The 23158-nt window shown below is 47.9% G+C and overlaps 1 protein-coding gene across 1 annotated transcript; it reads right to left on the bottom strand.

Moving 5' to 3' along the window:
• Positions 1-5369: 5369 nt before the first annotated feature.
• On the bottom strand, positions 5370-16688 carry FBXO47 (F-box protein 47). Its single transcript, XM_061361006.1, has 11 exons — positions 16550-16688; positions 14862-15068; positions 14273-14443; positions 11487-11563; positions 10868-10945; positions 9767-9875; positions 8711-8887; positions 8477-8623; positions 7739-7881; positions 7186-7345; positions 5370-6286 (listed from the first exon to the last, which is right to left on the bottom strand). Exons 2-11 carry the CDS (start codon positions 15040-15042, stop codon positions 6165-6167), a joined length of 1365 nt encoding a protein of 454 aa, XP_061216990.1. The 5' UTR covers positions 15043-15068; positions 16550-16688; the 3' UTR covers positions 5370-6164.
• Between the last annotated feature and the right edge of the window lie 6470 nt (positions 16689-23158).

Raw genomic sequence — 23158 nt, forward strand, 5'->3', positions numbered from 1 at the left:
GCTGCTCTGGACACTCTGGAAGCTGCCTCATTCCCCCCCTCCTGCCCCGCATCCCTCTGGGAGCACTGCGACACCGAGACCTCACGTCCCCCCCTGCAGCTCTGGGGTTCTCTCTCTGGGCCAGGGTCTGGGGGTCCCCTGGGCCTCCCTGGTGCTGGGGCAGCCTCTTCCTCTCTGCAGTGCTCCCAAATCCACCCCCACTCTTCCCGCTTCTCTCTTGCTGCTGCCCGGGCTCCTGGGCCCCTCCTGAGCCCTCCATGTGCTGGGTGGGTGATCCGGGGTCCCTGTGCCTCTGTGCGGGACATCCTCCCCCTCTGCCACCTCGCACTGGTCCCCAGCTATGGTGGCTTCTGGGGCCACCACTGGCTTGGGGTCACGTTGTGGACCAAAACCTCAAAGCACATCCCCATCCCCTTCTCTTCTGGGCTCTGAAGGCGCTGGGACAGGGGCAGGTGTAACTGGAGGCCTGTGCAGGGAGGGCAGGAGCCAGATGCTCTTCTGGGTTCCAGAAGCTGGATACCAGGGCCATGGTGATACCCCATTCCCAGCCCCAGCTTAGCCAGACATTGGGGACCAGGCAGCTGGAGGACATCACCCCCAAGCTGTGCTGCAGGGGCTGGGATGCTTCCAGGGGGAAGCTGCCACCTTTGCTATTCCCAAAGGAAAAGAGGGGAATCTAGGGACCAAAGCAGCTGAGTTGGGACATTCCTTGGCTCTGTTTGGGGCTGGAAGGGAATGGGGCACTGCTGTCCCATCGGGGTGACAGTGGGACCCCAGAGGAGGCCGGGATGGGCTTCCCAGGATGGGAATCCCGGTTGGTGCTAAACCAAGTGAGCACAAGAGCAGGGGAAGGGGGAAGTCACATCCTGCTCATCCCCATCTAAATCACGTTCTTGCCTGGGAGCGGGGCAGTGTCAATGTGAACCCATTTTGTAATGGACCAAATGCCACAGCATCCCTTTTAGGAATAGGGACCTTTTTAATGCTACCTTGGATCCGTTGTCGTACTTGTCCCCTCCTGTCCCCTGCCATGGGAAGTGAACCTCTGACTGCTTGATTTCTGCCTTTTCTCTCAACTTATGCACTTTTTTGCCTTTCTTCATAGCTGAAAAGCACCTAAACCTGTATTTAAATAAATAAAGACAGAAAAGAGTAAGGAAAAACCAACCCTCAAAAGCTGAATTGCTCCTTACCCTGTGTAAAATAGCCCTCGTCCATCCCAGCTGCCCTGGTTGCGTCTTGGTGCTGAGCTTAGAACGTGTTTTCTTCCGGATCCGTCGCTTGAGCGGGGTTTGTCCGCGCGTTCCCCTTCCCGACAGGGCTCAAATCCATCCTTTGGCCTTTTGAACCGACCCTTGGAATGGAACAAACCCAATGAATCTCTGCCCCGTTTACTCCAATGAACAATAAAAGTCTAATTTTTACCTGATGCTTGTGCTGGTTGTGTTCGGGATCGCTTTTCCTGCTCCATTGGGACACAGTGGGGAGGGGGGAATCTCAGCTCCTGGGAATGCTGCTGTGGATCTCGAGCACCTCCAGTGTTAAGGGGTATCCTCAGTGGGTATCAACAGGCAAAAACCATGATAACCAAAAGGCTTCCTGGTGTTGCTGCTCGCTTCAAACCGTGTGGCTCTACACTGCACTGCGGTGGGTGGGTGACGGTGGCAGCAAAGGATGCTGCTGTACCCTGGGAATACCATATGGAATAGTGGGAGTTTGGCTCGGTCCTGCCCTACACACAGGGCTCTGTGATGGCCAATTCATTTTGGGGGGTCACATCCCCATGAGCACCCCCCTAAACCAGGCAGCAATGGGGGGGGGAATGGAGACAAAGCCCCTCAGGAGCCTCCCCAGCATCGCCCTGCCCGTGCTGGGCTGGAGCCCTGTCTGACCCCATCCTTTATCCCTTTATTTCCTGCCTGCCTGCTGCAAAGCGGCTCCGTCAGCTCCGGCATCATCTCTGCATCCTGAGCGGAGCGAGGAGGGGAGGACGCGGAGCGGCGGCTCTGCCGAGCATCCCTTGTCCCCACAGCAGCATCCCTTCTCCCTGCTGAGCATCCCTTGTCCCCGCAGTGGGGAGCCCCCCCCGGCTCCTCAGCACCATGCTGGATATCTTCATCCTGATGTTTTTTGCCATCATCGGCCTGGTGATTCTCTCCTACATCATTTACATGCTGTAGAGCGGCGCTGGGGACGATGCGGCTCAGCCCCCGGGGTGTTTGCCAGGTGAGTGGTTGCTCCTTATCCCTTGGGGGATGGAACGCGTCCTGGGAGGCAGGAGAAGGGGGGGTTTGGGGTGAATGATGCTCAAGGAAGCTGAGCTGTTCGTGCCCAGGGCTGGAAGGAGGGCACCAGGCTTTGTTTCAGAGCTCAGGCCACCTCAGCCCGGCTCCAGCATCCCCTTCCCGGTTGGAAAAGCTGCTTTAAGAGCGCTGCAGCACGAGCTGTTGTTCCCAAGAGGGACAGAAATGAAACGGCTTCAGGGAGAAGCAAGAAGGGATCCTGGTGCCTCATTAAAAGGAGGCAAACGGGGGGGTTCGGTGGCTCTGTTGGCAACGGGGGCCTGCAGCTGCTGCCATTCCCCACATCCCTGGGGCCGCTGCAGCTCTTGGGCCTGGCTCTGACCAGCATCTCCTTTCTCTTCCAGAGCCACCACCGCTGCCTGCTCCATCTCCCAGGGAAGCTTCTGGAACAGCATAACCCCACTGCGAGGAAACGGAGAGCTGAAGGAGGGGAATGGGGTGGTGGGAGCCAGGGGACATCCTGCTGCTGAGATACGGGGTGTTCCCGGTGCTGGATGCAGCATCCCAGGGGATGAGGAAGGTCCTGCTCCCCCTCCCTGTGTGGCTTCCCTTGGGATGAGCGCTTCCGAGGGTTTAGCTTTAGAAAATCCCTTCTATTTTCAAATGAGAGATGTAAAATGTAGAAGGAAATGAAATAAAGAGGAATGAGACGAGGGAGAGAACGCGGCCGATGCCAAACGTGTCCTCCTGCACGGACTGGAGCATCCCTGAGCCAGGCACTGCCTGTCCCCCTCTTTTAGATAATCTCACCATAGCAAAAAGGAACATTTTTAATAGGATGGGAATTCCTGTGGGATGGAAAGAACATTTCAGAGCTTCAGTTCCCCCCACGAGGAGAGGTCTGGGAAGGTGTTTTGGGGCATCAGGAGGGATTTTCCTGTCCTTTTATGAGCTTTTCCCTGTCCTTTTACAACCCCCAACGTCCATCCCTGCTCCTACAGGCAGTCCCACGCTATCCTGTTCTCAGACTGGAAGTCTCATCCTCCTCAAAGACAAAATAATCCCTGGTCTCCCCTGGGATTATTCTGTTGTTAAGCCATAAACACCTGAAATCATGATGGGAAAAGCTCCTCGTGGTTAACCATTAGTTAACCACTGCAGCAGCGGTGCAAGCAAGTGGGATCCACATAGAACAGGGACCAAAGTGGTCGATGGGACCTTCAGAAGATGCTGTTTGCAGGAAGCAGGGGGATTTCAGAGCCTGGGAATGCTGGATGTGGTCGGTGCTGCCAGCTGAGTGCTTGACACGGCTATTTCCTGTTAGTAAAGCTCCGGAGAGAAAGCCCAAGTTGGTGACTCTGGTCCCAGGCGTGTCCTTGGGGTGCAGAGAGCCGAGGCCTGGGGATGGGGAAAAGCTTCTCCTTGTTCCACCACCAAATATAGTCGAAAATGGGAAGCTGGAAGTATTCTGGGAGGAATTTCTTCAGGCATAAGTCATGTTCTCACCAACCTCCCCTCCGTGGGCCTGTGTCTGATGTCAACATCTGCAGTGATTAAGAGAGAGTGAGTAAGGAGGAATGCGTGGAATGGAAACTCAGCTGAGTGTGAGACCAGGAACAGTCATTTGCTCTTACTCCAGGCTCTCCTCTCCCCTCCATGGGCCTTGCACACCCACCAGCAGGGTGGGATAATCCCTTCCTCCCTGTTCTGAACCAGCCAGCTCCGTGTTGGAGGGTGAAGTGCAGAAGGATGGAGACCACCAGGCAGAAGTGGCTGCAGCAGATGGGATCCGGGGCTCCACACTGGCACAGAGGGAATTTTGCTTCTCACCCTGGGAGGGTTTCAGCTCCTCGTGGCAGCAGTTCAGATTTGGCAGCTTGTTCTTCTCCAGGCTCCTCTGGATCCAGGGTTTGTGCTAGCCCAGAGGTGTTCAATCACCAGAGCAGATCAGACAGCGATGCTGGTGATACTGGCTTCAAGTCTGGTGCATTCCCAGTGCAAGCACAAGTGGTTTGGGGAGTCCCACTGTGGGGGGGCTGAGCTTTGGTCCTCCTCTGGTGGCAATGCTGATGGACGTATGAACGCTGCAGAAGCCAGCACTGAGCTGGGGTGTGTGCAAGGGAAAGAGCAGTTCATACTGATTAATAACACCATCAATAACTCAGAGTTGGCAGCTTTAGCACAACGGGGCCTTCAGCCTGGGGCTGCTGCCAGTGAATCAAAGAACTCCTGTGCTGCTGTGCTGGCCCAAGGGCATCCTTTGGGACAGGCTATTGCCACCGTGTCCTTGTCCCAGGAGAGGAGCCAGGCACTGGTGGGGGAGCTCCTCCAGCCTGGGGGTGCTTTGTGTCAGAGCAGTGACACACTGGAAAGTCAGTGGAGCAGGAAGGTGCAGGACACTGTTATCAATCCATTATTCTGGATTCCACCAACCAAGATGATTTATTGATGGCGATCCAGCGGGACAGTGATTGATCCAGGCTGTAGCATTCCAACACAGCAGCTCCTGGGCTGTATCTCCCTGTCCCTGTATGTGCCACAAGCATTTGCTCGTGGCAGTTTGAGTTCCTTTGGGATCAGTTTGGAGGTGTTCAGTTCACTGACAAAGTCTTGGACAAAGAGCCTTGCTTTTGGCTTACTTCAGAGCCAGTTACACGTAGTTGCAGTGCAGTTGTAGGAATGCAGCGTGCTCTTGCTAACCTTCCAAGAGCAAGGAAAAAGGGATGTTGGAAGAGATTCTGCAGACACTCCTCTCAGGAATGGTTTCACCTCTGCCATCTACCGGCACGCTGCAAGGATCCTCAGCAAACACATACACCATCCTCATTCCTTAATGGAGTCAGATCCTGTCGGTAATAGCGTATTCAACACGTTGAAGGATCTTCAACGTGCAGGCTGCTGTCACTGGTGAAATCAAGTGGGAGCAGCTGCCATCAGCCGGCTGTCGCCTGCAGCTGAAGCACTTCCGAAGCTAAACGTGGGTCCCTGCAGCTAAAATCTGGTCCTGGAGGAACACAGAAACATTTGGGTGGAGAAGAGGCTCTTTAATCATCGGAAGAAAAACAGCCACGTTGTAAACAACACAGAGTAAAGTAAGTGTGCTTTATTGTGCATCACATAGGCTTTGAAGGCAATATAGGAGAGAACCAAAACCTTTCCTAAGGAGCAAACATTTATGTACCTTAATGAAACAGTGATCTTAGCCTACGTGGGTTTAACATGTATCTACAACTCAGCTAAGTCCTACAACAACCCTTCAACAGCTCGCTTCTCACACAAGGCAGGCAGAGGGATCTGAAGTTTCTTGGTTTATGGTTAGAAGGTGCCTGTGGTTTGAGGGGGGATTGCCTTGCCTGATCAAAGGCTTTCAGGAATCACCTCTTCCTGCTAAAGTGGGATGTGGAATATAGAGAGTGCTTCTGTCCCAGGATTAAGAGGTAGTGAGAGAGACCTCTTCAGTGTAGCTGCACTTCTCTGCTTACATCTGCCTCTTTCTCCTCCGATTCCCAAGGGAAAGCAAAATGGAAAGATCCAAATATTTTTGGTTCTGAACTAAGATAACATTCTTCAATTTGTGTGTGCCCTTCAAACGTGGAAACTGTGTCATTTTTATTGTGTATGCAAACAGCCACAGTGGGAAAGGAATGCAGGGTATGTTCCCAAAGGAGAGGCCCCCAGTGCCTTCCTCAGTGCTGCCACAGAGCAGCCAAAGGCCCAGAGCTCCACTGCGAGGTCCCAGCAGCTCCATGAGCTCATTCCACTGGGCTGATGTGTCTCTGGCTCCTCCCGCTGCCACTCCAGCTCCTGCTGGAATGGAAGTTCCAGAAATAATTGGATACTGCTTTGAAAAATGCTTAGGAAAAAAAAAATGCTTTGGAAAATCCCAGCAGGATCTGAGCAGAGTCCGGCACACCCGGAGCGTCAGGCGGTGCTGCTGCTGGGGCTGACCATGCTCAGGCACAGGATTTCTTTATGGAAGTTCGCTTGTGCGTTGACAAGGTGAAACAAGTTCAAGAAGCTGCTGTCCTCTTCGTCACGATCCCCTGGCGGAGCAGAGCAAAGCAGTTAGGGATGATCAGTGACACGAAATTACTTCTTGAAGCTAAGTCCTACTCCCTGTGTGTTTTCAGCAGCCTCTGCTTAGATGTACGAGGCATCAGTTATGGCACCTAAGGGCAGCACAGCTGAGGAAGCACACTGGAGACTCTCCAACATTCCCTCATTCCCAGATGGACAAGAGCAATTGTGCATTAAGACCCAGGAGCAGGGTGTTCATCTCTCCAGCTTGTTACCATCAGCAGTCTGGAGGCTTTATGGAGGCTGACAAGCTGTGGTACAGGGAGCAACTGCTCAGAACCCAGGTTTAGGCTCAGCCCAGAAGGATCTTGGGCCCAACGCTTGGTGGGACCTGTTTTAGAAGAGTGTTGCCTCCACTGTCCATGGCACTGGGAATCTCTTAGGCAAGGGGGACTGGTTAGATTAAATGTCTCTCCCAGCCTGGTTTGTGTTGGAAGGAACCTTAAAGCTCATACAGCTCCAACGCCTGCCATGGGCAGGGACCCCTTCCACTGGAGCAGCTTGCTCCAAGCCCCTGTGTCCAACCTGGCCTTGAGCACTGCGAGGGATGGGGCAGCCACAGCTTCTCTGGGCACCCTGTGCCAGCGCCTCAGCACCCTCACAGGGAAGAGCTTCTGCCTAAGAGCTCAGCTCAGTCTCCCCTCTGGCAGGTTCAAGCCATTCCCCTTGGCCTGTCCCTACAGGCCTTTGGCCAAAGCCCCTCTCCAGGTTTCTTGTCAGCCTTTCTAGGTATTAACACTTATGATTACTTATGACATTGATTTTATGATATCAAAGCACTTGAGGCTCTGGTGGTGAGGGAAGAAGGAGGCTGGGATGTGGTGCCATGCTGACCGTGTTGCTCCCTACCCTGGTCAGTGCTTACCAGACAGCACTGCCTGGAGCATGTCGATGATGAGGTGAGCAAAGGCATTCTCCAGACACTGTAGGAAGTACTTTCTCTCCACTGGAGTGCTGAAAACTTTGCAGACCTTCTGCATCATTTTTACTGCCCAGTCCATGCAGTACAGGTCCTTCTCACAGACCTGATGGACATGGGGAACATTAGAAACACACCTTTTATAGTGGGAACAAAACCACAGAAGGCAAGATTAAATCTTAGCATTAAGTGTTGATTGTAATGCATGGCTGTAGCCATGGCCTGGAAAATTAGGGGTTGTTCTCAGGACATAGAGGTTGCTGTTGTGGTTGGCCTGCTAGTAGAGGAACTGCTCCACTTTCTGCTAGTGGTACTTCTCCTCAAGGCCAGGCTTTGCAGTGGCTGCAGAGGGACCAGAGGGTGAAAGAGTTCCCAAGCCTCTGCCAGGACTTACTCCTGGTACATAGGAATAGATGGGGCAACAGTTTTCAAGTCTGGGAAAGCAAAATGGGGGTAAAGAGACAAAAGGCCTGAGCATGTTTTGCTTAGGGGCACTCACCAAGGTCAGGAACACCATGAGCCTGGCTAACTCAGCCACTCGCCCGTTCACAGCTTTAGTGGCCATAAACGTGAAGCAGATGTTGTTTCCACTCAGAACGAGCAGCCGAGCATTGTTCTCCATGAGCCACTCCCTGGGAACCACTGCAGGAACCAGAGAGAGTTACAGCCAGCTTTGAACAAAAGAAAGGAGTGCCACAAGAACTGCTCTGAATGACATGAATCTATGAATCACTGGCTTTGATAGTTAACCAGGACGTGGAGGGGATACCCTCTGGAAAGCAGTTGCAGCAATGAAGTTCCTACCAGCAGTGCAGTTAGAGCTCTTCACAATAGCTTTCATGACACAACCTCACCCCAAACTAACTTTCAGTGTAGCTGTTAACATTGTTCAGTAGATGTTGGCTGGAACAACCATTATGTTTTCAGCTTACACAGCTTGGACAATGTTTCCTCACTAATGGCTAGACAAGACTTGAATTTTAAAAGGTCTGCATGGGTTCTTAAAATACTCCACAATGGGGAAAGACAGTCTGGATTTGTCAGCAATGCTGGGTTTCTCTCCTCCCCAGTACTCCCTGGCTTGATGTGTAATGGCTTTTCCATTTTTGCCTCAGCTACTGTAAGGAATATCACAATCAGCTTCCCAAGGCACCCGTGTGCTGGAAACGCTTCCACTGCCAGATTTTAGGCCCTGAGTGTATAATCCTATGGATTAATGATAAAGGCAAAACCACACCTGACAGCTCATCCACAAGACTGATGACGTCGTCTGCTGTCCATTCTCTAGCTCCTGCATCATACAGCAGTTTAATAGCCTCTGCTAGACCTTTCAGGCTGGCTTCATCTGTTGGTCCTTGTATCATTTTCTGCCAAAGCACATGTCCTGAGCAATATAGGAACCACAACTGCTGGTAAGTGACCAAGTGATTAAACAAACTCTGTAAATGACCCCCCACCCCAGACTACTCGCCATCAAGAGAGGACACTGGCCCAAAGATGATGTACAGCAGGCGAGCTTGGTTCACCATGGGCCATGGCTTCAAAATTCGGGTCAGCCAGAACGCGGAGTCGCTGCGATGAATCCAGTGGTTCAACAAGACTCTGCGACAGTACAACCTGATCCTCAGCTCCAGCTTCTGGGCACTTCCTGGGGAAAAAGAAGGTGGATATTATCAATACAGTAATCCTGATGTGATACAGATGACCACTTCCTTAATAGGAAGAAAAAGAAGGATTTTCTTAAAGCTGACCCAGGGCATCAAGGGGGATTGAAGGAAATTCTGGCCCTCTTAGGTACATTGGGCTAATTCAGGCCATAGAATCTATTGATGCAGCCTGTGGTACCTTTCTGCAGCAACTCGTGTATGGTTCAAGGGCTCTCAGCTGGGTTTTGGTTTCTGGGGTTTGGCGTCAGTAAATGGAAATAGGAGGAAGGTGCGTATGTGGCTGCTGATAGTGTCCCACAGAAACACCCAGTCCTGTGCTGCGTAACATGAGAATTTCTTGAAAGCTGTGTGCCATGTCACTGCTGTGTCTTGGAAACACTAAACCTGGCTTTTTACTCATTCCCTTTATTTCTGTGTTGGTTTCTTTCCTGCTGATTTCACTGGTACTGGTATACAGTCAAAAAGGTTCAAGTCCATATTACTATTTATACACACACGTAACTTACGCATTGGCTTGATAATGGAATGATTCAAAACACCCCAGTGGCTCTCAGGACAACTCTCTACACTTTAGGATAGGTGTGAAAGACAAAAGCATTTATCTTTGACGCTAGTGAGCAAAAAATAGCTCTATTCATCTACGTGAAGTATTTGCCTTCAAATGCCCATTTTCTGCCTAACATTGGAGCCAACAGAACATGTGTGAGAGTGTGGAAAGGACTGATGCTACAAGGCTTAGGAGAATTAAAGCAGTCTCAATTCTAGACACGTTTTGTTTGCAGTAATGGAGCTCCATTTTCTGCCTTTTCCTTGATAGTGTGTTTCGATTTGGTAGGGCTTTTGTCTGCTTTGATGATTACCTGGTTTGCTGCTCACAACTGTCTGTACTTTACGGCCTAAATTGCTCAGCTCCCAGAGGAAGTTAAAAACCCGGTGACACTCCAGTACATCCCAGCCTGCTGTTAGGATCTGAAGGTTACAAAAGAGAGGGGGTAAAAATGAGGAGGTTGAGCCCTAGATGTCCATCACAATGCCATTTCTCCTATTGGATCAATACAATCTGTCCTGCAGTTTCTCAGAACAGGGAGGGAAGGTGTCATACCTGGAGTGTGGTGCCTGCACAGCTCCTTCCTTATGAGCAAAGGGAAACCATTATCTGCTATAGAGGGGCTGTGCATTATGCCAGAGGTTGTGCTTAAGCTTAGGGCAGCCCAGAATCAAAAGCTGCCAATGGTGTCCCACATTCAGGGCCAAGATCTTAGTTTGGAACCTTATGTGGAAAAGTACAGAAAGGGATTTGCTACAGAGACAAATGTCCCAGCACAAATAATTGTCTGTAGCTCTTAACCACAGAAAGATAATACAGGGTTTGGTATCGTCAAATCCTTTCATGCTGCATATGTATAGAGCACGTGTAACACAAGTCTCTAAGACTTAAATGCTTTTTAAATGGGCTCAAGGTGCCTGTTCTTCTAAAAGAGAACTTCTTTCTGTATTTTATTTTACAGTTGCTCTCCAGTAAAGCCTCCACTATGGCAATTCCAGCACTTCACTATCAAACGTCTCAAGTAGTGTTAAAAAGCCCAACCTGGAGTGTTTTACTGCATCTTTGCAATCACAGTAGTCATTATGGTAAGTAAGCCTCTTGAGCTGTGAATTTGAAGCTGTGTAATCAAATCCTCCCCTTCTCCTGTGTCATCTTGGATAATAAATGGCTAATCAAGACCCAGACTGGTTGGGACTGAAATCCAAACCAAGGAATTCCCAAGTCAAATCAGCAACTTTAACAACCAGAAAGGAAATTCAGGGAACTGTGTGAATAAATACCTTCTGCCTACATCCCAAGGCTCAAAACCATCTTAAACATCTTAATAGCTTCCAAAACCACAGATTAATTTAGAAAACTGCCTTCTTTTTCTTTTCTATTTGGGATACTTGCCTTGTCTCCATAGATACTGTACCTGTAAAAATACCCCATAGCACTGTAATCCCAGACAATGCAGAGGACTTGGACAACCATTAAGTTTGAAACAGGAAACCTGGAAGGGCAAAACATTCGTGATTTATCTTGCTAGAAGCTAATTCCTGTGATTGAAAATTCTCTGTGCTACCTGTGAACATCAATACTGATTCAAAAGACTCAGAAGAGTCCCTTATTGTGTAAGGGAACAAATTACAGTCCCTATGTCAAAGCTTAGCATTAAGTCCAAAACTGTGGTCAAAAGGGTGTGCAAATGGTCTCTAAGATGAGCAGCCCTGTCTCCTCCAGGACAGTAACATTCCTAGAAGAGCTGTGCTCTTCCACTGCAACATTTCTAGTAGTTCACAAAGCGAAGAGAAGCTGAAACCCACTGCTCTTGGAATATGAAATCTCTGCAGAAAAGCCTTGGTCTAGGCTGGCTTAGGCTTTTCTCTTGTTAAAGAGACACTGATTTCAAATCAATAAATTCATTACATAGTAGTAATAAACTCCAGCAAAGGGACAGTAAAAGGCATCATTCAACAGTAAGTGCTTCATAGAAATGGTGTTGTAAGTGCAAGGGGCAATTAGAAACAGTAATGAAAGGACCATGAACTTACTCCTGAGAGAACCTTGTGTATGTACTTCAGCCTCTCTTTAGTAGGCAGGAGAAGCGTGCATCTTTTAAGCAACAATCCTGTGAGCAGAGCAAACACATACATGTTGTCAGTACAGCCACACAGCAGAGGTGCTCCTGAATGAGCAAAAGTGCTCCCATCACACATATCCACACACCATCCAGAAAGACTGCTGTGAGGCAACAAGAGCAGCACAAAGAGGAATTTGTGCTTTGGAGCAGAGGTGCAGCCTCTTGTAGCAAGACATCTTTTACTAGAGAAATGTTGTCAGGGCTTCCTAGGCCATAACTTGTTTATTGTGTTGTTGTAAAACCCCCGTTAGCCACAGTTGGAGCCCTATAAAAATGGTTGTATCTCTATTGGTTTTAGAATTACAGCAGTTAAAAATAGTGGGAAGAAATGTTACTCGTTGCACCTCTTCTAACAGTTCCCTGGGGAATGCTATCTCTATCACAGAGAAACAAGCTTCCCAAATTGTTTTCCAGATAGCCACATGCTCTAAAAGGAAAAGATTCTAAACAGTGTGAATGTAAAACATAGCTAAGGGGTAGAATTCTTTTTCCTCTACAGGGCTGAAATGGTCCATTTAGGATGTCCAAGTCTGGAGGTCATTATAGTGTGGAACAGCTACCCTACTGACAGAAAAGGGGTTAACAGCCTCCTCTTCAAAACCTTTTACCAGAATCATATATATGTATATACATAGTTAATTAATCAAGAAATCCACAGAAAAGCATGTACTTTGTAGTTTTCTAGGGGAGGGAATAAAGAGGAAACCTTTTTTGTCTGAATTGTCAGTCTCTCAAATAACACACAGCTTCTCCAATGTCAAAAAGTGCTTTCTGCATTCACTGTGGTTCTAAAGTGACTCTTTCTTTAGCAGGGTATGAGCATTCCTGTGTGACAGACATCATTTATTCATCAGCCCATGACAGCGTCCAAAGCTCAATCAAGTCAGTTTGCTATGGACTATAATAGGCTTTAGAGAGATGTCCCAGACAGACGCCAGCAGGGGGAATTCTGGTGGGTGAAAGGGTTGAGCAGAAGGTGCTGCTCCTGGGTTTGCTCAGCAGAAACCCCCCTGTGCAGAAGGACAGGGCCATGATCATTTAGAACTCAAGTCCATTTTAAACCATGGCTGGGATTCTGACCCCATTATAAGCACTGGAAGATTGTACTGTGCACTTGAGTGGAGCCAGACCCCTGTGAGGTTAAGTGACATTTATGTACAGTCCCTGCTCAGGCTGTCTGAATGGCAATGAGTTTTTTCCATTGTATACAGTCTTTTCTGCTGTAAAGTGAATATTGATTTTGCAAGTGACCTCTGAACAAAAACATACTCCTGAGCCTTCCACTGATGACACAGATATTGCCAGTGATCTTTATATTTTGAGTATGACATTGGTTTACTACTAGGCCTACTATAGTGTTCACACCTCTGTTCAAATCACAAGTTGCCATTTTGTGTGTGTCAAACTAATTTTGACATTTATTTTTAGGGTTTTTTAAAAGAATTGTAGCTTTTCCAGCTTCATTTTAAAAACAAACCACTAAGATTACTTTAAGATACCCCAAAACCTACAAGTATTATTTACAATAGGAGGTCTTTGGTCTAAATGACTTTAACAGCGTTCCATTGCCTTTATTTAATGTCTAAAGTTCAAACTGTACTTATAATTCCACATCTAACCATGGCATCATTTTATTTCTGTCAGCTATCAGAGAGGTAACAGTAAATAGCTGTCATCAAATCATGTTTTAATTTCATTTGCTTCCCTGATAGAACACCTTAGAATGAGTTAGAATAAGTGTGTTTTAAACATTAGCAGAAAAGTTAAAAAGCAAATGTGTTTGGATTTGAGGCTGCACAATGTTCCTCCTTACCACAGAACCCAGGTCATTCTGCTCTGGGTTTCTATTAGCCATGCCACAAGAGGTCTGAGCAGCTGGAACAAAGAACATGTGAATCTTTTCACCCAGAAAGAGCTTGATTAGCACACAGGACACCATGACAGCCAAAGCACAGACATTTTCACATTGCCCTTAAGCTGAGAGTGAGAGGAAAATGTGTTCTCCATGGCTTTTTGTCTCTGAACTCTGAGCCAGAGCTGCCAAAGAGAATTGTAATCACTGACAACTGAGAGAACATTTTTGTGACAGCATGCTTCTTTCCTAAGAAGTGGAATGTGCTCTGCAATCCATCTCAAGGAGACTGTCAAGCAGTCTTCCCGATGGCAACTGTCCTTGGTCACTTTAGAGTTGGGCTGGATTTAAGTGCTGCGGCTGCATTTCCCACACTGAGGAATGTGAGCTACTCCAGAGTGCTCCAGGAAGGCAGCCTGAGCAGCCACATTCCTTCCTTCAGGCAGTGTGGGGCCTGGGAGCCTGGGTTCCTGCTGCAGTTTCCAGTGCTGGTGGCCAAGCAGTCTATATTTGGAAACACCTACTACTGAGAGCTGATCCTCTGCCCAGCCCCTGCTTGCCATTTAATAGGGGGGGGAATAAAACCCGACATAGAGGAGGCAGAATATACATTATTTTTTCCATAACTAAGAGGCTTTGGAATCATTTCAGGTAATTCCTCCCACCTCCCCTGGCCAGCTAATGGAGCAGGCTATTTGGCACTGAGAGGAACTTCACTTTCAGAGGGAGCTGCACAAATGATTTGGGTTGTATCGTAAGCATTTTACTGATCAATGCAGAAAACAGAAGAAACCTTTTAACTGAGCTCAGTTCTCTAATCATTACCATTTGCATTAAAGGATCACCTAGAGATTTGTAGTGCTCTAAAATATAGGATCCTTCTCCCTTGCCAGGTAGCTCAAGGTTATGGAAGTCTCGCAGTAAGAGCCTTTGGTTTCCTGCTGAGGTTGAGATGTAATTCATAAGGTGGCTGCTGATGGTTTTCGACACCATGCTCAGCATGCTGATATCCTTCACTGAAAAGGCAAAACCCAGTATACTTGTAATTCTTCACAGCAAGAAAAAGGTTAGTCAATAACTTGATCTTCCTCAAAATTTGGCCAAGATATAAGATTTATCTCGTATATACCAAAATTTAAGCAGTTTATCTCTTTTGCCAACAAACTGGAGTCATCAGAAATGGAGAGATCTAAGGAATACTTTTAGCACATAATAGGCAAACCCTACTTCAAATAATTTTTCATTATCATTTACATTTTTGGTCATTTGTTTCTGCATACATAAAAGCTGAAAATTCAGAGAATAACTCACATCAAATGGCTTCATCCAGGTAAAAGCTAAACCACTTTAAATAAGAATGGCTTTTTCTAAATGGGAAACTTTTGTGGTAATCTTCAGACACTGGAAGTGAGATTTTTCTTATCAGATTCTCACCTGAAAGATAATTCAATATCATTTGAAAGATCTCTAGTGGAAGTGTTTGAAAATATCCAAGTGTTGACAGAGATTGGGAGTCTGTGTCCAAGGGGTTGCAGCCCTTTCTGGAGCGACGGGTGCTGCGTCTGTATTTCTGATTGGGAATCAAGGTGTAGCTGGTCCCTGGGGTGGAGGTCATTGTCCTGTCAGTCCCATCAATTGAACCTAGAGAGAAAACATGGAAGTCTGTTAACAGAGGAAGAAAATACCATCCCCAAACCTAGGAGGAAATGGCCGTGTTGTAAACACGGTGATGGAGCGTGAAAATCTGGTCATATGCATAAGATAAGGGTTTAGTTTAGTGCAATGACATTTAATTTACTAGATGATGTTCTAATTCCATGCCTCAGAGAACGGAGTATTCAGCTGCTTTTAAAGGAGGAAAAGATAAAAGCATGGGGGTCATCATTTGAGTGCGACATCGGGAAGATAGGAAAATAGCTCTGAAAGGAAACTCTTGAAGTACGTGTAAAGGTAAAAGCTGAAGTGGTTAGCAACATTCTCTTGCCTTGGTACACCAACTATTCAACAGAATAAGATAAAGTTCTGGGGATGTTATTGAAAGGATTGTCATGCTGCTTGATTCCTATAGTGATAGCTATTTATACACAGTTACACTACTTATACAAATGCTTGCATACAACAAAAAAAGGAATTAAAAGTAACAAAGTGATGCTTCAGATCAGTTTTTCTGCAGCATTTAAGTTAACACGTGGCTTAATTTCATATAATGACATATATATTTCATATGATGACGTATATATTTCATATATGTGTGATATACAAATGTGAACAACGAAAACCAGTGAGCCAAGCTCCCCCAGAATCCTGAGGGCCTGGAAGGAATGAGCTTTAAAAGATCAATGCCTAAGCTCTTTTCCTTTGCTTTCGGGTTTCTGAGTCTCTAGAACAGGCCCACCTCACCTTGTCAGGCAGCAGTGAGGGTTAGTGCCTCGCTGCCTCAAGTCTTATTCTTTTTAACAGAGATTTTTCACACTGTTGCTTGATTCCAGCAGCTGAGGCTCCAGGGGAATTGCCACGGAGAATGAGTGCTGCAGTGTAACTACAAGAGCTGGCAGCGCTGGTAGCAACAGAACTGGACCCCCTCCAAGCTGCAGTGCAACTTCCCAGTTGCCATCAGTGGGAAACACACTCGGAGAATAGGCCTCATTGTTTGGAAGATTAAAAATTGACAAAAATTACAGCAAACGAGTTCCAAACATCCTTCATGTTTCTTACGAAAGCCTGCAGAGCCAGACCTCTCTAATGTGCCACTGAGCAAAATTACCACATCCACAATGGAAGCACTGTTTGTCCTGACAACTGCAAGAATACAGGCCATTTCATTAGAAGTGTTACAAATGGGTTTGGCTGACTCGGGCCTGTGTGCTGGATAGAGTTTGCATTGTGCAGTTAAGGAGGTTACACTTCACTGGAAGCCTTTTTCATTTTGGTATGGTTTACTTCTAGCTTCTAAGCTCCAAGCTTAAACTTTCACAAGGCTCGTGAGCCAATATAACTGCTCCTAAAATTAGTGTTTCATTCAGCTTTTGCACTGCCTGAGACAGAAAACTGCTGTAACACCTTTAGGAACAATCAAGAAACCACTTCTAGATAAACATAGGTGTATATGGGTAAATGTTTACCTTCTAAAAGCAAAGGCTGAAGTCAGTTGGAAATGTATACTCACAAGTGTGGATTGAAGACAGCTTGAATACCTTGTGCACAGTGCACAGAGCAGCCCCACTCCTCTTTATAACCACTAAAATGCGTTCAAGAGAGGCTAAACCTGATACATATTTCAGATTCATACTTTAGACATAAAGTTGCAGCCCTATGCTACTTTCTTTTCCTCCCCTCTCCCCTTCCCGTCCTCAGCGGGACTGTACTTGGGAGGATTTATGGCATCTTACCTTAGGTCTGCAATTGTGTTATAGGGAAGGATAAAACCGCTTTGCCACAAGGGAGGTTTTCAGCTGAATTCAGCCAATTCTGGTCCTGTTCAATCGGGTCGAAGCTGAATTGACTCCCACTATTCAAACCTAGAGACGAGCTAGATAAATAGAACGTAAATAAAACAGACTACAAACAGTGAGTTTCAAAGCCAAAAGCTTTAGAGACTTTTACTGAAAGCTCCCATATGCTTCCTCTTTGACTTAACGTGGAGTTTTCTTTCTTAGGGAGTTCAGCCAGAGCAGGGCCATGGTGTGCGCATCCCCATCTGCTTGTTTAGAGAACTGCTTAATCCAGGCTGGAAATTGAAAGGTAAACGTTCAATATTTAACAAACTAAACGCAGAATATCAGCCAGGAAGGGCCATCCTATTTGTTGCTATAAGCTAATTTGTTTACGGAGCAGAAAGCAGCAACTCCCAGTGCTTCTTGTCCCGAAGCAGTCGCTAACCTCCCGCTAATGGATGCGCTGTTGTCCTGGTGTTTCCCTGAGCCCCCCTGTTAGGGTTTGGCAAACATTTATTGTTTGCTTTGGAGATGGCTTTGGAACATTTCCTCACAAAGAGCATGGAACCATTTGCTTCAAATATTAGCTCCAAAGGGGATTTTTTTCCCCCCTTATTTCTTTAGGTTTTGCCTTGTCAGTGCAAAAAGGCACGGGCTCAAGTGAGGGAGGACAAACCTCGAGGGCCCTGCTTGTCCTTGTACCCCCCCCAGCCCACACACAATGCACAACCCCCAACTTTTTCCTTACCCTAAAGGCATCATTACATCTTAAATACTTCACTACATCCTCAAATGACTTCCATGGTGCTGCTAGTGCAGACTGAAATCACCTCGGGTGGGACAGGGCCCAATGCAGAGCTGAGGGAACCGTGCCCCTGCTCATGGCGGCTGTGGTGAGGGAGGACCCTTCCCTCCAGGGTCTGCATGGAGGGGGAGCACAGACCCCTGCTTGCTTCTCCCCTCACACAGGGTTTGCCCTCAGACCACGTTCACTGGTGGATTAAGTTATATTTATCCTTCAGGTTGGATTTAGCCAGGCCATGACACACCTTTAGGCCGAAGGCCCAGCTAGGCCGCGCTCCCCTCCACCCTCCACAGCCCCTCAGCCCCCCCCCAAGAAAAAAGGGGGACCTGCACCCCCAAACCTCCCCCAGGCACTAAAAAAGGTCTCAAGTTGATGCTTGCTTACAGCGAGCACGATAGGATCCATGTTTTACCTCAGGGATGGGCTCTGTCCTCAACAGCCCCCCAGCCAGGGCGTCTGCGTCTGAGGGGAGCCACAGGGGTGGGGGGTGAGGAGACCCCGGGGGGGTGGGGGGAGGGGGAAGGAAAAGAGTATTATTATTGTCATTATTATATTATTATTAACCACAATTAATTATTTAAAGCATGATTTCAGACACCCACTGCTCCCTCGGGGGTGAAGGGGGTCTGGGGGTCCTTGTGTGTGGGTTACTGTTGAGCAGACGTGTTTGTGAACACACATAAACCAATGCAGCTCAATGGTTGTCAATGGGGCTGGAGGACTGCGGTGACCGGGGGCAGCCGAGGGGTGCTGCTGCGGCGCTGCGCCATTACCGTGCTTTAATAACCCCTTAATGACTTAATTTCATGCTAATTAGTTTGTAATCATGACTTTCCCGCCTATTCGCCCGCTGCCGCTTTCAATGCGGGGTGGGCGGTTAGGAAGCGCCTCGGCATCCTGCTGAATAATTAATGAGGTCCCCACCAATCCGCAGCCGGAGAGCGCGGTGTGGCCACGCCCCCTCTTGAATAATTAACGTCTGTGGGCAGCCATGTCAGCACCGGCGCACGGTACTGGTGGGGTTGCGGGTTCGAGGCTGGCCCCGGCTCCTTGTGGGGCGAACGGGCTCCCTGCGGCGGTTCGGTGTCCACCGGGATGAGTGGTTGGTGACGGGCTCTGAAATGCAATGGGGTTTGTGTGTGGGCACATGGGTACCACGAGGAGCATCTCTGTGGGTTATGGACGCCTATGGAATCATGGAATGAATCCCAGAGCGGTTTGGGTTGAAGGGACCTTAAAGCTCATCCAGTTCCAACCCCTGCAGTCTCAATCTCCTTTCTGGCAGATTAAAGCCATTCCCCTTGGCCTGTCCCTACAGGCCCTTACCCAAAGCCCCTCTCCAGGTTTCCTGGAGCCCCTTTAGGCACTGGAGCTGCTCTAAGGTCTCCTTGTATGTCTTGGAGCAAAGCTGTAGTGTTGTAAATCAAACCCATGGCACAACATCAGTCAGCAGAGGCTGTGCTGCATGCACCAAGCACTTCGGAATCGCTGTGCAGCGGGGAGGATGCTCGTGCTGTGAAGCAGCGCTGTCCCGTGGTGCTGCGATGCCAACACCGTGGCAAAGCCGCCGTGCTTTGTTAGGGCAGCGAACAGTTGGTATTCACTAAAAAGCTCGTTTAAAAATGATGATTTCCTTTTATAAACCCTGCCTCCGAAGTAGCTGCCTATAAATAACTGCTTCTGTCGGGGATAAGTGAGTGAAACCCTCGGGAGAGGTTTTCCTGCTGCTCCAAAGGCACTTCCCATACGATGGCAGCAGAGGGCTGCAGCTCGATTAAAGAACTGCTCCCTGTAGGGTTTTCTCCCCCTCAAAGACTGTTTGGGTTGGAACTTCATTGAAGGAAGAGCTTTCCTTAGCGAAACTGGAATAGAACCGAAGCAAAGGTCACCCCAACCCGAATGAGGAATGGTACGGCATCATTTGGTGTTATGATAAATGATAATGCTGCTTAAACGAACGGCGTCGAGAGTGGGGATTACGATGATGGAACCCCGATGGCAGGATTTGTGCTGAGACGGCATCATCACAGCCTGAGCAGACAGCGGGGCAGCACCAGCTACGTACAGCCTAAAGCCTTGCAGTGTCCCTGTTCCTTTTTCCATGTGGGATATAGCCAGCAGTATCCCTGCCGACTGTCCCTTCCTGCAGCTGGGTTGTGCCTCTGTTAACCCTTCACTCCTCCTCCTCATCCCCATCCGTTTCCTGGTCTGTGCCTCTGTTCCATCACAACAGAATTGCATTCCAGGAATGCGGGGATAAAGGATTTCAGGCGTGTTCATTGATGCCCAGACCAATGTTCCCAGTGGTTCCCCCACTGCTTGGGGAAAGAATATAACAAAATGGGTCATGTATGGAACATCCTGCTACAGCTTTCTGGTGTCTGACAGCGGTTTAAGGGTTTCCCGAGTCCAAACCCACATCCAAACATGTTTAGTGTGCAGTGATGGAGCTGCATTTAACTCCATAGTGATGGGCACAACGAAGGACCACTGCGTTCTGCAGTTTAATTGCATTGCAGGGTAAAAGTATTATCTCCTGTTTGGTTTAAATTGCTTGAATGAGTCACAGTTGATTTTTTGCTCTAATCTCGTCGCTGTTTGTAAACTGGTTTGAGCTGACAGGATGAAAGCTAATAAGGGAAATATACAGTTGAGTTGCTCTAAACTCGGGTGATGGTTCTGCTAACGGCTTATTCTATGCAGGAGGGGCTTTGCCTTGTGTACCTAATTTATCCTTACCCTGCCTACACTGAACGTGTGAGCATCATGATGTAACTGGTAAAAATACCAGCTCTGTCTCTGGTGCTCTGCTACTGCTGGGGGCAGGAAGAGTGGCAGTGAGCATGAGCCTGTTGGGCACTTAAAACCCATAGGAGGCTCGGAGGTAAATGTGCTGTGTGTGAGCATGTCATTAAACCATAGACTCACAGAGTGCTTTGGGTTGAAGGCACCTTAAAGCTCATCCAGTTCCAATCCCAACCCCTTCCACTGGAGCAGCTTGCTCCAAGCCCCTGTGTCCAACCTGGCCTTGAGCACTGCCAGGGATGGGGCAGCCACAGCTTCTCTGGGCACCCTGTGCCAGCGCCTCAGCACCCTCACAGGGAAGAGTTTGTGCCTAAGATTTCGAAGTCGTTTTAATGTGTGTAAGAGATGGAAACCACCAGCTCCTGGGATGGATGTGCCTGATACTTGCAGTCACCTTAGCAAGTGGTTCCAGCCTGCACTGAACACCCCTTTCCCCCCAAGTCTCTGTAAGTATCTCACAAATCCCAGCTAATTTACTATTTGTTTGTGAGAAAGGAAGTTATTCCCATCCTTCCTTCCCATGCCAAGCAACACAAAGACATTTAACACACAACTAAGCAAGGACTTGAGGAGCCCTCAGCCCCTGCTCCCAATCGCAACCAAAGCTTCATTCCCCATCCCTTGTAAAATGCAGCTCCAAAGCTGTGCATCTATTTGAGGTTTTATTCCACCACCCACAGGCCCTTTTGTAGAGCAATCTGCTCCCTGTCTGTTCACTGTGCTCTTCATTCCAGGGCTGCATCCTGTTGGAGCTGAGGTTACCTGGCCAGGGCACAAACCAGTGTTCATTTGTGTAATGGATCAGGTATTTCCCCCTTTTCCCTGTTTCTGGAAGAGGGTTTGAAAACCATTTAGGATGAAACCTATTTGCTGAGAGCTGGCTATTTATATTTCTGCTTATTTATATATTATAGGGTATTTGCTTATATATGTATGTGTATATATATGTAAATGGAATATATATATATATATACACTTCCTAATTATGTATCTGCTACTTCTCTCCTGGAAAAAATAGAACAAGGCATTGGGATAGTTGAATTCTGTTCTGAGGCTGGAATTAACTCTTAGCTATCCCTATTGTGGCTGTTTCCAGCCTGGAAAACACTTCTGAGGAAGAGGGGATGGGCAGGATGCAAGGGACTTGGGATGTTCAATGGGGAAATGAGAAGAAGCAGGTATATTGCCCCTTTTTCCAGTACTGCAGCACAGTTGTAGCCAGCAGGGACAAAGTTCTGCTTTGAAAAGGAAGGGTTTAGCTCCTTGAGCAGCATCAAGGCCAAGAATGGGAGCTATAGATGCTATGAAACAGCCCCAGGCGGAACATGGTGTGTTCCTGTTCACACATCCCAGCCAAGCAGCTGGGGTACCAGGAGCTGCTTTTATGACAGCTCTGTCCCCTGTGCACATCATCCTCTCTCAGTGTGTCTCTAATGATGTTTTCTCTTGTAGGGGGTGTGAAGCAGGACCCAACTGCTCCAGTTTTGGTGCCAGCTTGGCTATTTCTATGTGACACAGCAACTTGCATGGGAACAGCATGGAATATGGGTAAGTCCTTGTTCTGGCTGTGCCCTTAGCAGTTACTCTGGGTGTAACACACACAGGAGCAGTGCTGTCAAAGCTCCCACAGAAATCAATCTATTCATGGCACAAAAGCCATTCCCTACAGTTCATCATCTCCTTTCAATCACTGCATCATGCCAGTTTGTTCACACTCTTCATGTACAGTAGCAAAGGAAGCCCAAAGGCAGAGGTGCTCCCCAGAGCTTCCAGGTAATGACCCTGAAAGTGATTCAGGCTTTTAACTACTGTCAAAACCAGGCCAAGTAAATTATAGCCTTGATTCAAACCCCAATTACATTCGTTTTTATCCCAGCTATGTCCTGGGAACACGTCCTGATAATGATGTCTTATTGCTAAGGCAGCAGAGGACGTCTTCAAAAATCCTTGTGTTCTCATAGCATCCATTAAGAGAATACAAGAGGAAAATCACTCCTGGAAGTCCACATAACCAGAGCAGTCATTTTTGCATGTTTTATTTTCAAAACAAAGCAGTCCAAAAGGGAGATTTTTGTTTAATATCAAGACTGTATTCCATGCAGCTACTCCATTGTAAATATCCTTGCATTAAAAGACAGTTAAAGTGCCTTTAGTCCCTCAAAATAGTCCAGCTGTGCTGTAAATTCAAGTATGTGGAAAATAGGCCTTTAGTTATTAAGAGAATATGTTTTGATCAGGGTCCTGCTCCCACTGATGTCAGAAATGGGGGGGTTTAGCCTCCATTCCATAGGAGCAGACCCCACCTCAAGCTGGTCTCTGACAAACCCTGTGCTGTGTTTGCCCACTTGCTGAGTGGCCAAGGGGCAGCTCCTTGATGGCATTTTCTGCCTTATGCCCAATGACACACTCAGCAGTTGCACGGTGCTTGGAGAGACAAACGAGGAGCCACAGCACTTGGTTGTGGGTTGCATCTTTAACCAGCTGAGCACCGGGCTGAGCACAGCCAGCAGCCCGTATCAGAGCTCTAACTTACACAGGTCGATATACACATGTATGTTACGCAGGCTGAAGCAAGCCCAAACCCAATCCAGAGGGAAACCCCAGGATGTGGCTACAGAAGCCCCAAGATTCAAAGCAAAATCCAACTCTTTTCATGTCATGGTCCCCATCATCCTGTTCTTGTTCCA

The sequence above is a fragment of the Neopsephotus bourkii genome, unplaced genomic scaffold (assembly GCF_033783945.1).
Source record: "Neopsephotus bourkii isolate Nb327-2 ecotype Australia unplaced genomic scaffold, CSIRO-AGI_Nbou_v1 NB_1044, whole genome shotgun sequence".
Lineage (NCBI taxonomy): Eukaryota > Metazoa > Chordata > Aves > Psittaciformes > Psittacidae > Neopsephotus > Neopsephotus bourkii.

Coding starts and splice junctions, on each gene's coding strand:
- FBXO47 (XM_061361006.1), bottom strand. CDS start 15,042: ATGACCTCCACCCCAGGGACCAGCTACACCTTGATTCCCAATCAGAAA. Junction 8,624..8,710: donor GCCAGTGTCCTCTCTTGATG/GCGAGTAGTCTG, acceptor TATATTGCTCAG/GACATGTGCTTTGGCAGAAA. Junction 6,287..7,185: donor GCTCCAGGCAGTGCTGTCTG/GTAAGCACTGAC, acceptor CTGCTCCGCCAG/GGGATCGTGACGAAGAGGAC.